The following is a 23,129-nucleotide window of genomic DNA, read 5'->3' on the forward strand; positions in this document are numbered from 1 at the left end:
CAAACCCTGAAGCTTGTCAAAACATGGAGCCTGTCTGTTACATAACGAAGGTTGTGTTTAAATAGAAAAGTTTGACTGACACCTTAGAGTCAGAGGTGATTCCAGATGATAGTTGTGAAACCACATGATTTTCAGGCAAAAATTGTTTGGTAGGTACAAATCACAATGCTAATAAGTTGCTTATTGCCAGCCAGTGTCTGGTGAGTGCAGGTCACAATAACAATAAGTTAGTTATCGCCAGCCAGTGTCTGGTGAGTGCAGGTCACAATACTAATGTTAAGCTTTTGCATCAACCTGATATGTCAAAATTCTGCCATTTTCTTCACAGATGAATATTCGGTTTGTGAAATCAGCTGTTACCCAAGGTCGGTCTCAAATTATGATCGCTTCGATAGGTTTGGCCTTTTACCAGACGGAACTCCGTGCCGTGTCCTCTCAACTATTCCGGAACCAACAAGGTTTAAAACCCAATCTGTTTGCATTAAAGGAACTTGTCAGGTAATCGGATTTTGTCTGTGAGTTTTTGTTTTCTGTATTTTATATTTTTGTCCGAGAATTTCCAACACTTCACCAATCTCAACGTATACTGCAGAACCTGCATTATTGCAACCTCAAGTACTATTATGTGACTGCCGCAGGTGAGAATAACATAACATGAGCAGCCTGCAAAACCAAGAACAAGCTGATTGCCAGGATCAGACTGGTGTTCAGGTATCTCTTTGGTTTTGGTGTTGTGGGAGGTCATGTTGGTGATGTTCTCAACGTATGCTCAAACGAATAAGTCCAGCGGGTTCAGGTTGGGGAATGAAGGGGGACCAATGAAAGAAGGGTACATCAAACGGACATGCTGTGAAAGAATGGGTTAGCTGATATAGAACAGTTGGGAACAACAGATTTTGTTCATGAAGCGCACGGAGGACTTTGTGCTAGTCTGACTGCAAGAGTTAAGTAAAGATGATGTAAGTTCAGGAAATTTCTGTCATTACAAACCAGCATAGCTTTACCAATGTTGATCAAAGAAAGAGTTTCTCAGGCATGTGCATACAGTGTGATGATATATAGAAGTGAAACGTGGCCAGTGAAGCTTGAGGACAGGCGTTGCATGGAGAGAAATGATAGAATGATATGAGGGATGTGTAATGTTAGTCATACAGACAGGCCTAGATTTGATGACCTCAGAGGACGATTCAATTTAGGAAGCTGTGTGCAGAACTAAGGACTTTGTTGATATGATTATATTGAAAGAATAGATGAAAGTTCTTGGGTTATTAGGAGTAGAACAGTTGGGGTAGCAGGGTCAGTTGGAAAAGGAAGGCCAAGGAAAACATGGGAGGAAGAGATAATGGTGGACGTTAGAGAAAGAGATTTAAATGAAGAACTGTCCAGAGATAGTTGTAAAGATGATTTTTAAAAGCCGTCCAACACATGCCAATTTTTTAATTTTTTAGATGATGATTGATAATTCGTGTTATTTGGATTGTTCAGACCACTGTTCTCATCTTGAGTTTTATTTTCATAACCCGTGGTGTAGTGGATAAAATCCAAGATAAAATTCAGTTGTTAGGGTTAGGGTTAGGGTTAGGGTAAAGTAAAGCCTTATATATTTTTTAACTTAAAATGGTGAAGAGCTACAAAGACAGGAATTGCAACTTGGCCTTTTAGCCAAGATCAAAGTGTGTTCTTCAGATGCTGCACTTCCATTTTTTGTTCTCTTTCAGTGGAGGATCAGTCCTTCACGACTGAGACAATTTTTTTATTTTTGTACCTTTTCTCCAAATAATAATAATAATGATTACAATAAACTTGGCCTTTTTGGTCAAGATCAAAGTGTAGTATCTGTTCCGGCAGATGCTGCACTTAAGATAATTTGTACCAGTCAATGGAGGGGAAACCCTCTATACTGGGACAATTATTATTTTTGATAACCAGAGTGCCCCCTTTTTGGGGAGCTGGTTTTTACCTCACATTAAAAACGGCCTTGTGCCTAATTTGCTCAGTGGGGGAGCAAATAAACACCATCTGTTCTTCAGATGTTGCACTTTCATTTCTTGTTCTCTTTCGGTGGATGATCAGTCCTTCACGACTGAGACAATTTTTTTATTTTTGTACCTTTTCTCCTCGTTAAAAAACGACCCTGGTGTCTAACTCTGTCCCGTGGGGAGGCATAGAAAATAGGTACAAAGACAGGAATGGTACCATTAAAAGGAGCGATCTTTTGTGTTTCAGAATTTATTTTTCCACATAGTCACCAGCATTCTCAATGCACTTTTGTCAGCGATGAACCATGGCTGTGCATGGGCATCTTGAATGCACTTTGTCATACAAATAAAATGAATGTGAAACTGAATACAATTATGTTTCTTAATTTTTTAGATGAAGATTCGTATTATTTGGATTCTTCAGACTACTGTTCTCATCTTGAGAGTTATTTTCACAACCCGTGCTGTAACGGATAGACTACTAGATAAAATTAAATTGTAATTTACACTCTTCTGGGGGTTGAAGGTTCAATACTCAAATTGTAATTGCGAATTACTTCAGACTCCTTCCCAGTCATGGCTGATTGAATGAGAGCATTCTATCTCTCTGGATTAAATTGGGTCCGTTCAAACTTCCGTGCAGCTTCCAGAGTTTGACAGAATGATGCCTAAATTTGACAAGATGCATGTGAAAAAGGTCAGAGGTTACATCGACTGAAACGTTTTGAAAATAATGCTCAAGATGAGAACAGTAGTCTGAACAATGTGAAATTTTAATCCTTATCTCAAAAGTTCAAAGTGTTAAAAACAGAGTTGAGAGACAAGAGAGAAAAGAGAGAAAAACTGTCCAGAGATAAGTTAGCTTTGAAGTCGACTTTTTTAAGCCATCCAACACATGCCAGCATGTAAAACCGATGTTAAATTGATGACGGTGATCATGATAACGATGACAATGATCATCATCATGATCATGATGATAACGATGATGATCATGATGATAACAATGATGATGATGAAAACGATGATGATGATAATGATGATAATGATCAGATTACAACAATGCCAAACAGCAGCACACAGATAATGACATAGATAAAATCAATATTGTAGAGCATATAGCAGCAATACCATATAGGTGTGGAATGGCCAGTGCACAATATTTGATGTCATGATGGGATGTTTTGATGCCGCCGAGATAGGGCTTTTTATAATAAACAAACTTTACACAATAACTAACAAAGAGCAATATCTACAGGTACGAAGGCTTGATTAGTTTCTATAACACATGATGATGATGACGACGACGATGATGATGATGATGATGATGATGATGATGATGATGATGATTACAACAATAGCAAAGAGCACCACACAGATGTCTCTGACAATGACATAGATATAGACATAATAATGCATTGATATAAAATCAATGTTATCGGTTTGCATAGGAACGTCATGGAAAACATAGGAGGAAGTGATATGGATGGGTTTGAAGAGATTAGTTTAGAAGCTCATTTGTAAAAGCTGTTCAACACATGCCAGAATGTAAAACAGATATTAAACGGAATATCATGAGGATGAGGAGAAGGAGGAGAGGATATGGTAAGGGATAGGGTTTAAAAAAATATATTTTTTTCACTTTCATTGTGCTCACCTCTGAATTCTGTTTGCATGAATTTGTTATGGTTTGTGCGTGATAGAATGACTTTGCATTCATTTGTTTCTATTTTAGGACGTTGGCTGTGATGGAAATATTTCTGGGAAGAAATTTGACGTGTGTGGAGTTTGCGGAGGAACAGGTTTGACATGCAAAAGAATTAATGGAGTCATAGAACTTCAGCCACAAGGTAAAAGACGATGCTTTCATTCCAATTTACCAAAGTTTATTTCTAATAAAAGCATAAAGTAAAGCTTACAGTTTTATAGGAATAAGTAGACTATCCAGATGTGATACAACAGAAATTTTTCATTTCATCGTTTTCATATTTTATGCCATTAAGAGAGCCAACTCTCTTAATGCAATGTTTTAAAAAATAAAGAGAGGTCTAATTTTCACGAAATTGAAAATTAAAAAATGATAAGGGACTGTTTTTTTAATGAACACCACTAGGTGTGTCAGAAACTTCGTGAAAAATATTGAATAATTCCACCCCCTGTCTTTCCAAGCTTATAACTATTCGTAAAATGTAATTCAAACCCTATTTTTTTTTCAATTAAAGGAGCAAAGACCAAGGTTTCGTTTAAAAAAAAAAAAAAAAAAGTTGTTTTTAAAAAAAATGGTTTGAAACTTCGGACTTTACAAGTAAATTTCTAAAAAAACACTACTCTTTTTTTTGTTTTAAATTCGAATATATTATTTATTGACCTTTTATCTTCAATTTGTGATACATAACACTTTGGTGAGTAAATTAATTATTTACTTTTTAATAGACATTTCAAAATGGGGGGCGTGAATTTAAAAAAATCGTTTGTCTAAAATATTATATTCGATTTATTGGAAAGAGCATAAAATTTCACATTGACCCTGAAAATATCGTAAAAATAGAATCAATAGAACAATTTTGATAGATTTTTTAAGTGTAAAAATTAAAAAAAACTCGTAAAATTCAATTAATTTCATTACCGTTTTTTAAGAAATAAAAAAATAATATTTCTATTACTTTTTATACAACTTTAATAGTTTATTTTTGGAAGTATAATCCATAAAGAAAATAAACAACCCACTTTTAAAAGAGAAATTACGAGTTTTTTTTATATTTTATTCGCAGTTTCGTGTTAGGGGTGTCAAAATTCCTACAAAAATTCTGATACACCTAGAACACCGCTTGTCAATTTCCGATTTCGAAACAGGAATTCGTCATCAAGTAGACATTTACCAAAACCTTTTGCTCTTCGCTTTAAAACGTGGTTGGCATCTAAAATAATGATCAAATATTTTACTATTTATGTACGACAAATGAAGGCACGACAAGTGGCTTCCACATTTTTTTTTTTTTTTTTTTTTTGCTGTTAAAATTATTTGTGAAAAAAATGAACAAGTTTTTTTCTCAGACTTGGGAGGAATTTTTTTTTTTTGGGGGGGGGGTTTAATACGAGTCAAACATTTTAAAAAAATGTTTATTAAACTTAAAAGAAAAAATATTTTTATACTTTTATAAAAACTGTGTTTATATTTTTAGTCTTTGTTTTTTAATAGTACCAATATGTTTGTTTTTTAAATAATACTAATTTGTTTTTTTTGTTAGTTTTTTTAATAGTACCTATCTATTTGTTTTTAAATAATACCAATTTGTTTTTTAGTTTTTTAATAGTACCAATCTGTTTCTTAAAATAATACCAATTTGTTTGTTTGTTATTTTTTTTAATAGTACCAATCTGTTTGTTTTTAAATAATACCAATTTGTTTGTTTGTTATTTTTTTAATAGTACCAATCTGTTTGTTTTAAATAATACCAATTTGTTTGTTTTTAAATAATACCAATTTGTTTGTTTGTTAGGTTTTTAATAGTACGAAACTGTTTGTTTTTAAATAATACCAATTTCTTTGTTTTTTATTTTTTTAATAATACCAATTTGTTTGTTTTTAAATAATATCAATTTGTTTGTTTGTTCGTTTTTTAATAGTACCAATTTGTTTGTTTTTAAATAATACAATTTTTTTGCTTGTTCGTTTTTTAATAATACCCATTTGTTTGTTAGTTGTTACATAATACAAATTTGTTTGTTTTTGAATAATAAGACTTTGTTTGTGTTTAAATAATACCAATTTGTTTGTTTGTTAGTTTTTTAATAATACCAATTTGTTCAGTTTTTAAATAATACCAATTTGTTTGTTTATTAGTTTTTTAATAGTACCAATTTTTATGTTTTAAATAATACCAATTTGTTTGTTTATTAGTTTTTTAATAGTACCAATTGTTTTGTTTTAAATAATACCAAGTTGTTTGTTGTTAGTTTTTTAATAGTACCAATTTTTATGTTTGTTAGTTTCTTTAATAGTACCAATTTGTTTGTTTTAAATGATACCAATTGGTTTGTTTGTTGGTTTTTTAATAGTACCAATTTGTTTGTTTTTAAATAATACAAATTTGTTTGTTTGTTAGTTTTTTATTAGAACCAATCTGTTTGTTTTTGAATAATACCAATTTGTTTGTTTTTTAGTTTTTTAATAATACCAATCTGTTTGTTTGCTTTTACTAAACCAATTTGTTTGTTTGTTTTTAATAGTACCAATTTTTTTGTTTTTAAATAATACAAATTTGTTTGTTTTTAATAGTATTAATTTTTTTGTTTTTAATAGTATTAATTTGTTTGTTTTTAATAGTATTAATTTGTTTTTTTTTAATGGTACCAATTGGATTAGCTAAGGTTGTCATTATTATTTGCATACGACAAATTAACCTACGACACACTTCTGTTTTTTTTGTTTGTTTTTTTTTTTGGTAAAAATCTTTGAAAAAAAAAATTTACATTTTTTTTTTAGAATTAAGGGTAATATTTTATTTTTTTAATACGAGTCAGACATAAAACAGAAAGAAACTCTGCCATTAAGTTTAAAAGAAAAAATATTTGTTTACTTTTTAAAATTTTAAATGTCTTTGTTTTTTATAGTGTTTGTTTTTTTTTTAATAGTAAATGTTTACAAAAAAAAATGGCAATGTAAAGTAAATATATCAACCAATTATTTAATTCCCACAAATCTCGACCAATCAATCTGAACAAAAAAGTAAAATAAAAGAAAGAATTTCTTTTGAAATAAAAAACAAAACAAAAAAACAACATACCAGCCCATCCAAATTTAAATCAGTTGCTTCTTGTTGTGCTTGACATAAAAAAAACCATTCCTCATGCCTTGTCGTGTCTTTATTTGTCGGACATAAATAGTAAAACCATGTAGAAACTAAGCAAGAAAGGCATAGATTACATCCCCCCTCTCATCTGATCACTGTAACCTCCCAACAACAACAACAACAGCAATAATAAATTAAAAGAAAAAATATTTGTTTATTTTTTAAATCATGAACGTCTTTTTATTTTCAAGATAGTGCTACTAATATAATGCGACTCATATAAGAATCCCAGGTTGCTTGAATGACGTGCCTACATATCACATGAATAAAGAATCAGCAGGAGCTATTTGTCGTGCCTTATCAACCCTTTGTCGTGCTTTAATTTGTCGTACATGAACAGTAAAACTCTTATAATACTTATTGAATTATTTTCCTCTTTTTTTTTTTTTCAGATGTCATATCTGAAGTTCTTGATATTCCTGGCTCAGCTTCAAACATTGTTATCAAGTTCAATCTGACAACCGAAGATGAAGCATTTTTGTGTGAGTGATATTCGAAATCTAATATATAAACGGCTATATGTCTGTCTGTCTGTCTCCATATTTTCAAACTCTATCTCCTCCGAAACTAAAAGTCGCAGAGCAGCGCTAGGGGCGTCAAATGATTGGATTTTTTACAGACCATTCTTTTACGGGTTCTTAGCCAGTTAAAATAATTATTAAGGGTCTAAAATGGGTCAAAATTGAAAAATCGTTATACATTTTGTACATTTGTGTTAGTTTATTTTTAATTTTTAATTTTTAATTTTTAATCAGTTCATATGCGTGTCACGTTGGTACAGTGGTAACGTCACCAGCTTTGAACGCTACAGTTTTGATTTCAGTTTCGATTCTAGCTGATGGCACCCAAATACTTTTTTTTTTTACTTTTGAAATCAGGACTCTATTATGTATATACGAATATATACGAAATTCAGACGTTAAAATATCATATTTAAACGTATTTTACGCCCAGGCAAAGACCCCCCCCCCACCGCAAGTAATCCATAAATTTTGATATCTGTTTATTGATTGACCCACATGTCTCAGGATGGGCTCTTGATATTGAAACATCCGTAGCATTTATTAGATATGAAAGACTGCTATATACACTGCTCTTTTGGTCAAGATCAAAGTGTAGTATCTGTTCCGGCAGATGCTGCACTTAAGATAATTTGTACCAGTCAATGGAGGGGAAACCCTCTATACTGGGACAATTATTATTTTTGGTAACCAGAGTGACCCCTTTTTGCCTACTTTTAGGGGAGCTGGTTTTTACCTCACATTAAAAACGGCCTTGTGCCTAATTTGCTCAGTGGGGGAGCAAATAAACACCATCTGTTCCGGCAGATGCTGCACTTAAGATAATTTGTACCAGTCAATGGAGGGGAAACCCTCTATACTGGGACAATTATTATTTTTGGTAACCAGAGTGCCCCCTTTTTGCCTACTTTTAGGGGAGCTGGTTTTTACCTCACATTAAAAACGGCCTTGTGCCTAATTTGCTCAGTGGGGGAGCAAATAAATACCATCTGTTCCGGCAGATACTGCACTTAAGATAATTTGTACCAGTCAATGGAGGGGAAACCCTCTATACTGGGAACCGCCTGGGTAATACCTAGGAGGTCCACCCTCCCAGGCCTTGCCACCGGGCTTTCCGGTGGGGCAAGTTTATTGCTTGCTGCCTGAGGCGCCCCGACCGGGGAATGCCGACGGGGTTACTCAGGCAATTTTTAAAATTGCAGGAGTGCCCCTCCTTTAGGGGAGCCTGCGGGGTTCCCACTTTCCGGCCTTGTGCCACATAATGCTGATGTGGGCAGCATTTAAATAAAAACCCTCTATACTGGGACAATTATTATTTTTGGTAACCAGAGTGCCCCCTTTTTGCCTACTTTTAGGGGAGCTGGTTTTTACCTCACATTAAAAATGGCCTTGTGCCTAATTTGCTCAGTGGGGGAGCAAATAAACACCATCTGTTCCGGCAGATACTGCAAGCTATGACTAGCAAAGACCAGATGTGGGGGCAACCCCACATGCCTGACCTTTAACCAGCTCCCATTTCCCACCTCTCGGGAGCTGGTCCCCTTTTCCCTTCCCCCTCCCTTCACTCCTCACATTAAAAATTGGCCTTGTGCCTAATTTGCTCGGTGGGGGAGCAAATAAATACCATCTGTTCCGGCAGATGCTGCAAGCTATGACTAGCAAAGACCAGATGTGGGGGCAACCCCACATGCCTGACCTTTAACCAGCTCCCATTTTCCACCTCTCGGGAGCTGGTCCCCCCTTTCCCTTCCCCCTCCCTTCACTCCTCACATTAAAAATTGGCCTTGTGCCTAATTTGCTCAGTGGGGGAGCAAATAAATACTATCTGTTCCGGCAGATACTGCAAGCTATGACTAGCTAGGACTAGCTATCACTAGCAAAGACCAGATGTGGGGGCAACCCCACATGCCTGACCTTTAACCAGCTCCTATTTCCCACCTCTCGGGAGCTGGTCCCTTTTTTCCCTTCCCCCTCCCTTCACTCCTCACATTAAAAATTGGCCTTGTGCCTAATTTGCTCAGTGGGGGAGCAAATAAATACCATCTGTTCTTCAGATGCTGCACTTCCATTTCTTGTTCTCTTTCGGTGGAGGAGAAATCCTTCACGACTGAGACAATTTTTATTTTTGTACCTTTTCTCCACGTTAAAAAACGACCCTGGTGTCTAACTCTGTCCCGTGGGGAGGCATAGTAAATAGGTACACTGCTAGACGATCGATACAAGTAAGGAATACAGACACGTTTATATACAAGACACACGTACACATATTTACCACTACCGGCTACGTAACATGTTTTTAGGTACGGTGACTGGCAAATGGAGAATTTATGTCCACCAATTTTAGTTCTTTGTTTATTTACTATAATGATCAGTGTTAAATCTAATATATAACCGGCTATATGTTTGTCTGTCTGTTGGTCTGTCTGTCTGTTGGTTTCCATATTTTCAAACTCTATCTCCCCTAAAAAACTAAACTCCAATAGTTTCTTCCCCAGAACTGCGGGTCTTTAGAACTCCCTTCCGGGATTCTGCTTTCCCAACTGCAATGATATGCAGAAGTTCAAGTGTAATGTTAACAAACATCTTTCTACTCATCTCCTTTCATAATGACCCCGCTAATTCAGTCCCTGGTAGTAGCGCCCTACTTCAAAGTGGCACTGTGCTTTGTTTGGGGTGAAAATTGAATAAAAAAAAAATTTTTTTTTAAAAAGTCACATAGCGGTGTTAGGGGTCTCAAATGATTGGATTTTCGACGGACCGTTCTTTTATGGGTCTTTAGCTGGCTAAAATTGTTTTTCAGGGGTTAAAACAGAGTCAAAATTGAAAAAATCGTTATACATTTTTTACATTCATCTTAGTTTATTTTTAATCAGTTCATATGCGTGTCACGTTGGTACAGTGGTAACGTCACCAGCTTTGAATGCTACAGTTTTGTTTTGGTTTCAGATTCTAGCTGATGGAACCCAAATACGTTTTTTTTTTTTTTACTTTTGAAACCAGGACTATAATAATATATACAAAATCTGGACAAATTAAAATATCATATTTAAGCGTATTTTATGCCCAGGAAAAGCCGCTTAATAGACCTACATTTTAATCTTGTCTGTGATATGTGGCTCTAACCCATGAAAAAGCAACGGAAAACACGTCAGATTTTTTTCATGTTATTCCCTTTTTTTCTTTTTTTTTACTTTGTCTTTATTTTATTTATTTATTTTTCATTTTTTATAGTGTTGTGGTCTAAAGACGATGTTCCAGTTCTTGATCCAGGTTTAAACATAACAAAAACACTATGGGACCCGATTCAGTTTGTTAACGCGAACTGGGATTACAACAGCCAGTCATTTATTACGGCAGACGGACCGACTGAACAACCAGTCAAAATTAAGGTAAGTATTTTGGAAAACAAAATGGATCAATAAATTCGGTATTCATATTTTTAATGAGTGGCAATACGAGGACTTCTGTGTGTGAGAGAAGAACTCCTCTTCCCTACTCTAAAATATCATTTGAACAAAATGATAAACAATGCAGTTATTTAAAACTAGAAGAATAACCATCTCTGGACGGGGAAAATTAATTCTCCACACACGCACATCACTTTTATCTCCTCTTACGAAGATTCAAATCAAAATATAATGATACTAAACCCTATGTCTAGAATACTTCTTCCAGATTTTTATCAAAATCTGTGATGTTTATTCTTGAAAACATCTCAAATTCAAGCTGAAGCTAAAGCAGTCTTAAGGAAAAAATCAAAGAATCTTATCTGATTGATGTCTAATGACTATGTCAATGCTAAGATGATATATTGTAATCTTCAAATCTCTCTCTCTCTCTCTCTCTCTCTCTCTCTATATATATATATATATATATATATATATATATATATTGTTGAGACGTAGTAGGTTCATTTCACAGTCGGATTTCGGCGCGGTTTGCTTGATCTGTGTTGGTTAATTGAAATTCTTGTGTGCAGGGCGTTTGCTCAGTTGGTAGAGTGCTTGCCTTGCATGCAAGAGGCTCGGGTTTCGAATCCTGAGTTCGGATGTGTCTAACTGACGAGCCCAAATGAGGGCGAAACTCGAGTCTTGGACTTCCGGTTCTTTGACTGTCATGGCTCTTGTTGCTTGGCTGTGGAATTTATTATATACATTCTCTCACATTCTGAAAATCATATATATATATTTATAAATTTACATCGCAAGATATATATATATATATATATATATATATATATTATCAATTATTTATAAATTATATATATATATAAATTATCAAGCACATTACTTAATATATATATATATATATATATCTTGCGATGTAAATTTATGAATTAATTTTTAAAAACTGTAACTTCCATACCATTTTGTAAATCACACTTTTAAACCATTGTGCATTTATTTTAGCCATGTCCTTAACACGTTAAAAACGCATTTTTTTTTTTTTTTACACATGAGACACTTAACTATTTCAAGTAATTTAAATATAATTTGAACTGAAGCATATAAAAGCATCCAGATTTTAAACGAAACAGTAATTAAAAACTGTCTGTAGACAATTGAAGGAAATCAGTTGAAAGTACTTGCAAAAAAAAAAAAAATGTAAAAAAAATAAAAAAGAAACAGATGGACGAAAACGACTATGGAACTTTCTTACACAAATTCGACCTAGATATTAGAAGAACCATATGAAAAATGGAGAAATTAAAAAAAATGACGATTAAGCAGAAACACTGTGTAACAATGTCTAAATGAAAACATGCTGCCTAAATAGATAATATATATATATATATATATATATATATATATATATATATATATATATAAAGTGTGTGAGAGAGAGAGAGAGAAAATAAAAAGGAACAAACCGTATTATGTGTTCATCAACGTTTCGTCTTTATTTCGAAACGTTGATGAACACATAATACGGTTTGTTCCTTTTTATTTTCTCTATTTTGTCGGAATACTATTTCCAGCATTTTCATCATATATATATATATATATATATATATATATATATATATATATATATATATATATATATATATATATATATATATTATGTATTTAGGCAGCAACAATGTCTAAATGAAAACATGCTGCCTAAATACATAATATATATATATATATATATATATATATGTGTGTGTGTGTGTGTAATATTATGTGTAAGATCAATTTTCTGATGTATAAATGTACATTTTCAGGTTTTGATTGGCATAAATGCAACTGCAAGATCTTTGATTTACAATTATTCTCTGCCACTTAATCCCGGTAAGTAAATTTATGTTTAATTTGGGATGAAATGTTCTCTTTTAATCTTTAAATAAATCGAGTTTTCACATATCTATATACAAAAGTATATATAAATATATATAAATATATATAAAGTATATCTATATAATAAAATAATGACGTTTTCCCGGTGAAACTTCAGACATTACAGGAAAATATTCTTACATTTTGTCTACCTGCATTACATTATCATTACATTTATTCTGAGGCATCTGCTTCTCCCAAATAAAGAAGGTAGCAAACATTTTCCCTCCATAACGATTTTCTACTCTCACGTGCAACACCGAAATTATTTCGGTTCAAACAACTTTTGATAAAGTGATAATCTTATGATTAAGAATTGATATTGACGGTACTGAAGGTGTTGAGAATGGCGAAGGGATTAATCAACGGAAATCAAATGGGCGTATGTGGCAATAGCAGAAGTTAGTTTATTGCTACTCGCTTGAGACTCTCTTACCTGGGAATGCCGATAGGGTTGCCCAGGCATTTTTGCAGGCCAGACTGCTTTTCTTCTAAATCGCTGGATTTTCAAATCCCACTTTCCTGACCTTGTGTCACATCTTCCCACCGTTAGAAGGCGATAACCATAGAAGTTCCCTCTAGGTAATTCTTGGGGTAGTTTGTTTTCTGTTTGGTGAGGTTTATCATCCTGTGTTCTGTGCAGTTATAGGAAGTCCACCCTCCCTTGCTTTTAGAAGGGGTTAGTTTATTTGCTAATCGCCTGAGGCGCCTATACCAGGGAGTACTGATGGGGATGTACAAGCATTTTTTTTTTTTTTTTGCCGGTCAAATTGCTCTTTCTCTAGGATGCTATTTTTTTATTCTCACTTTCCCGACACTTGTGTCACATCTTCCTACCGCGGCCGGGAGATAAACATAAGAGTTTCGTCTGGTTCAAAGCCACCAGAACCTAGACCATTGTTGAGACGGCATGTTCCCTATTAACTGAGGTATGATTCTAGTCCTGTGCACTTCTAGGAGGTCCACCTTTCCAGGCTTTTTTGGCATCTCACACTTTAAGAAGGGATTAGTTTATTTCTAATCGCCTGATATGTCTTTACCAAGGAATGGCGACGGATTTCATTTCTGTTCTCATTTCTCTGACGCGATACAGAATTCAATCGCTTGCTGCCTCCACATCAAACTCGTGTAAATAAAATACCTGCATATTCGATACATTCATTAATTCCGACCAAATTATGTAAACGAGCAAAGCATTTTAGTATCCTATGTAGTGATTCATATTTCTCCATTTTTTTTTTTTTCTATTTGTTTTTGTTTTATTAAGCTGTCGGTAACTGCCCTGAAAAATGCTACAATAATGGAAACCTGTCGCAATGTGCTTGCAAATGCGTAGACTATCATGGAGGTAAACAACTTCTTTTTATTTTGTTTATATAGAGAGAAAATTTACGCAATAACAATACAGACAGACACGAATTATTCATAAATGCACAAAGAAATAAATAATTAAAATACAAATTTAAAATATATAATAAATAAAATCGATCGATGCCTATGTTCAGTCTCAAAAGACAAAGGATACCCCCTGTAGGGGCAACTGCGCATGTAATTGTGAGGCAAGGGTTGTGCAATCCCAACCACACCTCTCCTGAATCGGCACTACTTGGGTCCAGTGGCAAGGAGAAGACCAGGACGACTGGAAACAATGCCGAGATAAGCAGAGAGCACATACAGCACCCAGAAGTCCCAAATGGTCACCCATTTAGTACTGACCAGGCTCAACGTTGCTTAACTTCGATGATTCAGCGGAAACTGGTGTGTCAGCATAATTATGGCGTAATAAATAAAATAATATTAAATATTAACACAGGCTCTACATTATTAAGTTTAAAGAATAATAATAGCTTTTTTAAAACAAATAAAATTAATTTTCAATTTCTGGAAAACTGGCACTGACCCAGAATGTACGTCTGGTCTAAAGTCAAGTATATATAGAGGCGGATGGGAGTGGAGGGGGGGTACAGTATATTAAACATATAAATATGTTTAATATGCTGCCCCCCCGCCTCTCTCTCTCTCTATATATATATATAGTCTTAATTAATCTTATCGTCAATGAGCATTTTACATTTGTACTCTTGAAAAAGCCTGCACTAAACAGGCGAAACGTTGTGGAATTTTTAGGTCTTTCCGCCTCCGTTTTCATCATATCGGTGGATTTTTTTTATCCTATTTTAATTATATATACATATACTACCATTTCAGCCCGGCGTTACCCGGATGTTAGTATATTGAGCAAAAAAAAACCCAAAAAAGTGGTAGTAGGAAAGCAATTTAGTAGAAACCGAAGCCGTTAATTTTTTTAAAACTTTGACCCGTATTATGACCCCTTAACATTTATTGTTTTGGGCTCAAATCAAGTTATTAAGTTAGGTTCATGTCCAAGGAACCTATATCTAAAATTTCAAGTGTTTAGACCCAAAATTGTCGGAAGAGTTTGGTAGAGTTCTCAAAGGTCAAATCGTTGAACTGACTCATGAACAGACAAATTTCTGGCTGAAAACGGATTACAAAGATTTTCCCAAATCTCAGTACCCTGTATATCCAATTTCGAGTCTACAGACTAAAAATTGACAGAGTTATTGCGTAGGGAAATGTACACAGACAGACACACAGACACACACACAGGCAGACCCTTTCACTTTTATAGATATATAGATAGATATGTATATACACACATAAAAATATTTAAAAAAATAGTCCGTTTTCTTCACTTTATTGGGATAAACTTCTAATACTTCCTGAATGCATAACTTTTTGTTAATTTTACAGGTCGTGATTGTCGAGGCTGCAACACTGTGTGCATCAATGGTGGAATTATCGATGAGAAAACGTGTACATGCAAATGTCCCAGCCCTCGGATGCAGCCTCCTCGGTGCGAATGTCAAAAGTGGTACCGAGGCCGAAACTGTTCGCAATGCCAATTCACGCCCTGCGGTTCATGTGGAACCTTCAGTTGGGAAACATGTCGGTGTGTGTGTCAACCAGGTTTTGGCGGTGCAAACTGTGAGAGTAAGGTTTTTTTGTTTTTTTTTTGGGGGGGGGGTTAATTGTATAAACGTCCGATTTAAAATCTCATTTTTGTACAAATTTTTCTCTTTTTTTTTTATTTTACAAGATGATCTATAACCCATTATGTCAACATAGTGGTACGGTATATATTACTGCAGGCATGTCAAACATAGGACCCGCGGGCTGCATGCGGCTCATTAAAAGCGTAGGCAACAACTTTGAAAAAGCGGGGAGGGGGTATCGCAATATGAGAAGTGTAAGAAAAACAGTCTATTCTTGCCTTTTTTTTTTTTTTTTTTTTTCTTTTTTTTTTTTTTACATGTACGCTCCAAACAAGGCACGGTACCACTTTGATGTAGGGTGCTACTATCTGGGAAATAATGGCAGAGATACTATGACGGGAGTTGAGCAGCAAGATGTCTGTTTACATTACACTTGAACTTCTGCATGTCAGTACAGTCGGGGAAGCAAGAACCTGGAAGGGAATTCCAAAATCCAGCAGTTCTGGGGAAGAAACTATTTTAGGAAAGTCTTTTTTAACATTGAATCCACTGTGAAATTGTGTAGAACATTGTGAACACTGCGTTTTTCTGACTTATTACAAAAGAAGTTACAGGCAATAAGTGTGTGTACAGTTCCCACACTGACATCAAACTGTGCACTTATTGTTTCTATAGACACACGACGGTCCTTATTCATGAAATTCTTTATTTGGCCAATCAATTCTGCTGTTGGAACTTCCTTACTTCTCCCAAACGTCTCATCATAACTCACAGACTCAATGCCTTCCTTGAATCTCTAATGCCACTCAAAAACTGATTCTCGATTCATGCAAGATGGTCCAGAACCAGTTTGAAGCATTCCTATATGTTTCTGTGGCATTTTTTAAAGTTTAAAACAGATTTTATTGCATATCGTTCTTCTAAAGTGTCCTCACGTCCAGATTGCATTTTTTTTTAATTCCCCAGCTGTGACAATCAGGCTTGAGTAGGGTGTATTCCAATCTTTGCTATAGCTGTTCATTTGAACCTGAAATCTTAAAAATTGATCAGTCATCTCATAATACGTATGGCAATAACATGTCGAGTTTTCAAGAGTCTACGACAATTTTAAATGCATGTACGAAAAATGTCTGGAAACTTATGGAAGGCACCTTGTATCATTATGTTTATTACCAAGGAAGTTACATTATAAAATTCAAAAAGAATTTACAATCATTCTTGTCCAAACTTTAAAGAGAACTAGGTTGACTGATTATCAGGGCTATGACAACAGCATATTCTTTTCATTGTTTTCACTCTCGAGTATATATCCGATGCAGTTAGACACAGTTAATCAACCGAGAACCACATCACTCTATATAAAAGCATATAAGATATCAATAGATACACACTCGAGAGTCAAAACAATGAAAAGAATATGCTGCTGTCCTAGCCCTACTGATTATCATTTGTCATCTCTGATAAAACTAAGAACTGCACAGAAATTTTAACCTACTACTACTGCTACTACTACTACTACTACTACTACTACTACTACTACTACTACTTTAGTGTTCCTTAGTTATTTTTTTTTCTTCTTTATTTATGTCATTTATTTATCTTATCTCCTTGCTCTCCTTTTTTTTTCCTCATTTATGTAGAAAATTTATAGTTACATTATAAAAACTACACAAGAATATACAATCATTTGTCAAAACTTTTTCAGAAAACTAAGTTGACTGATCTCCAAAAAAAGATTTGAAATTGCACAGAAATTTCACCCTGACATTCCAAAATTTGTCGACAACAAGAGGTGTTAAATTTTTGACAAAACATGAAAAATGCTCGAATATTTGTCCATTTTTTTTTTTAAACTATTATAATTTAAGTGCATTGGATTCATTGCTGTTTAATTCAGATACAATTGAAACATTGATTTGAATTTTCGTTATATTGAAATAGCTCAAATGGCAGGGAATGCAGCTGTGCGGCTGAAGTTCTGTATGCTTTGGTTTCAATTCTAGCTGATGGCACTCAAGTCAGTTTTTTATTTTCAACTTTTGAAATCAGTATATACATTAGGTACAATATAATATTCAGTGGAGAATTGGCTCTGCTGCATGAATTAAAATATATTTCAGAGTATTTTATGACTAGGTAAGGCCCGGCCATTAATTTATTCCTTTTTCTTCATAATATATGTCATTTAATTAATTAATACATTTACTCTCCTTCTCTTATTCTGCTCCTCCTCCTCCTTCTCCTTCTCCTCCTTCTCATCCTCCTCCTCCTCCTCCTCCTCCTACTACTACTACTACTACTACTACTAATAATAATAATAATAATAATACTTCAGTGTTCTTTTCCTTTTCTTTTTTATTGACGTCATTTACGTCACTCTTACTCTCCTTATCTCACACAATTGTTACTATTATTGCTTTAGTGTTCTTTAGTCATTTTTTTTCCTTCTTTATTTATGTCATTTATTTATCTTATCCTCTTGCTCTCCTTTTCTTACACTGATGATACTACTACTACTACTACTACTACTACTACTACTGCTTTGGTCATTTTTTTGGTACATACAATATCTTTGATTTAAATGAGATCTTCAGTAAGGCGTACATTTAAACTTTAATGTATTTTTAATATTTTCTTAGCTCCTTACATCGAGTAGCTTCATGCCTTGTCTGGAGCGAGTTCCATTAAAAACATATCAACAAGTTGAAGAAAGCTTCAACATTTTTCTCGTGCGTGTGACAGTGGTGAGGCCCCAATTTGGGGAGCTTTGGAAGAAAGGGAGTTACTTCTCAGTTATATCTCTTGTCTTTGCAATAATCATCTTTCGTTTCTGTTAGCTCCTTACATCAATTGGCTTTACGCCTTGTCTGAAGCGATTTCCATAAAAGAAATGCCCTAGCATGGAGGCAAGTAAATAAGGACCAGGTTGGCCCTCGGGCCAAGATCACAGTGTAGTATCTGTTCTGATGCTACACTCTACTTTTTCTGTCCCCGATCAGTGGAGGAGAAATCCTTCATGACTGAGACAATTTTTATTTTATTCCTACCCAGAGTGTCCCTTTTTGGGGAGCTGGATTTTGCCTACATTAAAAACCGACTTTGTGTCTAACTCTGCCCTCGTGGGGAGACAAGTAAATAAGGACACCCAGTTGCTTCAAGCATTTCTGAGCAAGGTTTTTTTTTTACCCTTATTCCAGCCCCCATTACCCCAGACTCCCTATTTTCCAGCCCTGTGTACCTTTTCTTTCTCTGCTTATCATATGTCCTACTCCAGTAAACTATTCAAGCCTCCACCTTTAATTATCCTAGCATAGTTTCTGATTTTATTGTTATAAATGTTATTGAAAATCTGACAATATAACTTTATATGTTACATTTTATTTTTCATACACAATGTAAGGGGAATAACCAGTATTTGTTTGTTTGTTTGTTTGTTTGTTTGTTTGTTTGTTTTTATAACTTTTCAGGTAATGATAAAAATTAGAAACTAGATTTCATTTTCAGTCGCTGCTTCACAGATTGGAAGACGGTGTCAATGCAGAAAATGTCCCTTATCTTGGTCTTAATTAATGTGAAACCATAGTGAAACTTGCGATGTATTTTTTAATATAGTTCATTATAAAGATGAATTATAGATTATTCTGATCCTCGATGTAAGTGTTGTATAAATTAGAATTTGTAATTTAAAAAACCAAATACAGCGCAGAATTGTTTTGTTTTGTTTTTATAAGCATTTATTTATTTAAAAATTTAAAATAAACTTAGTTTTCGCCAGGCATAGAAACAGTTTGTGATTTTTTTTTCTTTTCTTGTGGTATGGTGTCAGTAAAAAGCAGAGTTCATGTTGTTTTAAACAATAATTTTTTTTTTAATATTTCAATCACTTTTATTATTATTTTTTTAATATCCAACCATTTTTATTAATACTTTTTTTATATTCCAATCCTTTTTTTAAATTTTTTTTTAATATTCCAATCATTTTGATTGTGATTTTTTTTTAATATTCCAATCATTTTCTAAACATTTTTTTAATATTCAAATCATTTTTATTATTATTTTTTTTTAATATTCAAATCATCTTTATTATTATTTTTATTTAATATTCCGACCATTTATATTATCATTTTTTTAATATTCTAATCGTTTTTATTATTTTTTTTTTAATATTCAAATAATCTTTATTATTATTTTTTTTAAATTTTCCAACCATTTTTATTATTAATATTTTAATATTCCAATCATTTTTATTATTATTTTTTAATATTCCAATCATTTTCTAAAAAATCTTTTTATATTCTAATCATTTTTATTATTATTTTTTTTAATATTCCAACCATTTTTAATATTTTTTTTAATATTCCAATCATCTTTATTATTATTTTTTTTTAATATTCCAATCATTTTTATTATTTTTTTTAATATTCCAATCATTTTTATTATTAATTTTTTTAATATTCTAATCATTTTTATTATTATTTTTTTAATATTCTAATCATTTTATTATTATTTTTTTAATATTCTAATCATTTTTATTATTTCTTTTTTAATATTCAAATCATTTTTATTACTTTTTTAAAATTCCACTTATTTTTATTATTATATTTTATATTCTAATTATTTTTATTATTATTTTTTTATGTTCCAATCATTTTTATTATTATTTTGTAATATTCTAATTATTTTTATTATTAATTTTTTTATATTCTAATTATTTTTATTATTAATTTTTTTATATTCCCATCATTTTTATTATTATTTTTTAAATATTCTAATCATTATTTTTTTTTAATATTCTAATCATTTTTATTATTATTTTTTTTAATAAATTTTTTTTTAATATTTCAATTATTTTTATTATTATTTTTTTAATATTTCAATCATTTTTTTTTTAATATTCTAATCATTTTTATTATTTGTTTTTGATGTTCCAATCACTTTTTTTCATTTTACTTTATATTCCAATAATATTTTTTAATTTCTTTTATATTCCAATCATTTTTTAATTTTTTTTTTATATTTCAATCATTTTTATTATTATTTTTTTATATTTCAATCATTTTTTTATATTTCAATCATTTTTATTTATTTTTTTGTATTTCAATCATTTTTATTTATTCTTTTTATATTTCAATCATTTTTATTTTATTTTTTTATATTTCAATCATTTTTATTTTTTTTTTATATTTCAATCATTTTTATTATTCTTGTTTAATATTTCAATAATTTTTTTAAATATTTTATAATATTCCAATCATTTTTTTAATATTCCAGTCACTTTTTTTATATTCCTATCATTTTTTTTTCATTTTTTTAATATTCTAATTTTTTTTTATTATTATTTTTTTAAAGTATTCCAATCATTTTTTTACATTTTTTAAATATTTTAATCATTTTTATTACTTTTTGTTTTTTAAATATTTTAATCATTTTTGTTTTTAAATATCCCAATCAGGAGCATTATGATTGGCTTAGTTTAAATGAATTAGACGTTTTTTTCCCTTGATGTAAGCATTTTGAAATTTGAGAAGAAATTCATAAGGAGCCGATACAACTCAATTTATTTTTTTTATTGGAACATTTGAAAAGAAAATCTCCATGTAAGACTAAAAAAAATTTGCTTTTCTAGTAACATTATGCTACTATGAAAGAAAAAGAAAAAACACAAATTGTGTCCATGCCTGACGAAGACGTATATCGTCGAAACTAAGTTGATTTAAAATTTTTAAATGAATGTTTGTTTAAAAAAAATAAATGTACATTGTAAAAAAAGAAAAAAAAACTCAATATTTATAAAAAAAAAAAAAAAAAAAAAAAGAAGATACATTTCAGATTCGTTTGGCATATAATAGTAAAGGTGTTCACTTATAGACCGGAAGACTAGGGGTTCAATCATCAGTCAAGTCATACCAAAGACTTAAAAAGTAGTACTTGATGCCACCTTACTAAATACTTAACATTAGAAGCGGATGATCAAGTGTAAGTGGAGTCATCTCCCCCCTCAACACATACACCTCGTTATAGTAGCTTATAAAAAAGGGGCCTTTGATTCGCTCTTGGCTATAGTAGGTTACTTAGTTTGAGTATTTGTAAAAATAACCAAAAAACGGTACTTATGCAGTTTACAGGGCTGTAATAATAACGTTATTATTTAGAAACCTATCTCGAATATGAGCAGGGAAAGGGCTTTGTTAACTGATGTAGACCAAAGGTTGGGACCACGGAAGGAAAACATGAACATAGATTAGATGTAAGGAAGATATATTAACCAAAAGGTTACAAGGAAAGGATAAAGGGTAAGAGGAGCAACTATCCGGTGGTGTCCATTACAGGTAGTCGCATGTGTTGCGTACTACTAGTACTCCTGCTGATTCAATAAAAGCGTTTGATTTTCTTATATGAATCCAAATGGGGAACACTTTCTGCATTGATTATCGTTTTCACATCTACAATTCAGCAACCGGAAATGAAGTTCTGTAGCTAAACTTTACTATAACCACTTTTCCATATTGTCCAGGTGCCTGCAAAGACAAACTTGGAGGAGAAGAATGTCTTGAAAGAGCCAAACATAACGAATGCAACGCTAATTTTCCATTCATGTTGGAAAATTGTGAAAAAACTTGCACATTTTGCAGTAAGTATCCAAGATTCATTCATCTATATTGATACTACCCAGCATTGCCCGGAGCAAAAATATAACATAACTGCTATCCTTCTTCTCTTTCCCTCTTTCTCTCATTACCTTCCTCTTTTTTTTCTTTCCCCAGCCCAGTCGTCTTTCTGGACACACACACACACATATACATGGCATTCTGAACAGATCTGAAAGAGAGAAACAGACTAAATACCAAGGTCTCATGTATGATATGAATAGAAACTGGAATCTTAAGGAGATATCAATCATACCAGTTATCGTAGATGCCACAGGGCTTATGAAGAAGAACCTGAAGTCCTACCTAACTAATATTTCTGGTGAACCAAGTGTAAAAGAGATCCAGAAAATTGCACTTAAGGGAACGGCGAGGATACTAAAAAGAGCTCTCGATTGGTTTCAATAAAAAGCGGGACAATGTTGGCAGCTGGTTTGGCTGCCCCATACCCAGCATTACAATCTTCAAAGGAAGAAAATTAAAAAACAAAAAACAAAAAAAAACATAACTTGAGTCGAATAAGGGGAATAACTCTGTGAAAAAATCAGAGTTATTTCTTCTTACATGGTAACATTAAAAGATGTGTGTACATCTTGATAACATTAAGTGGTATAAAATGGCCAGTTGACCCCCAAATAATGAATTTTTTTTTCTTGTTGTAATTTTAGATATTATATATCCGGGGTTTATGCTGATTTTAAAAAATGCCAACTTTGTTGGTGTTTGTTGTATTTTTTGTTTTTTTCAAATTTTAGCTAGATGTGCAAATAATAATTTGTCCTTATATAATGGAC

The 23,129-nt window shown here is 32.6% G+C and overlaps 1 protein-coding gene across 1 annotated transcript in view; it reads left to right on the forward strand.

Moving 5' to 3' along the window:
* LOC145247473 (A disintegrin and metalloproteinase with thrombospondin motifs 1-like) overlaps positions 1 to 23,129 on the forward strand; it is a 126,002-nt gene that overhangs the window by 87,088 nt on the left and 15,785 nt on the right. The window contains exons 17-24 of the mRNA XM_080109271.1: positions 329 to 498; positions 3,712 to 3,826; positions 7,222 to 7,311; positions 10,582 to 10,739; positions 12,560 to 12,626; positions 13,939 to 14,019; positions 15,447 to 15,686; positions 22,203 to 22,319. Coding sequence (XP_079965397.1) covers positions 329 to 498; positions 3,712 to 3,826; positions 7,222 to 7,311; positions 10,582 to 10,739; positions 12,560 to 12,626; positions 13,939 to 14,019; positions 15,447 to 15,686; positions 22,203 to 22,319 — 1,038 coding nt within the window. The remainder of the gene's footprint in view (positions 1 to 328; positions 499 to 3,711; positions 3,827 to 7,221; positions 7,312 to 10,581; positions 10,740 to 12,559; positions 12,627 to 13,938; positions 14,020 to 15,446; positions 15,687 to 22,202; positions 22,320 to 23,129) is intronic.

The sequence above is a fragment of the Euprymna scolopes genome, chromosome 25 (genome assembly GCF_053919585.1).
Source record: "Euprymna scolopes isolate OS-2025 chromosome 25, ASM5391958v1, whole genome shotgun sequence".
In the NCBI taxonomy this organism is placed as follows: domain Eukaryota; kingdom Metazoa; phylum Mollusca; class Cephalopoda; order Sepiida; family Sepiolidae; genus Euprymna; species Euprymna scolopes.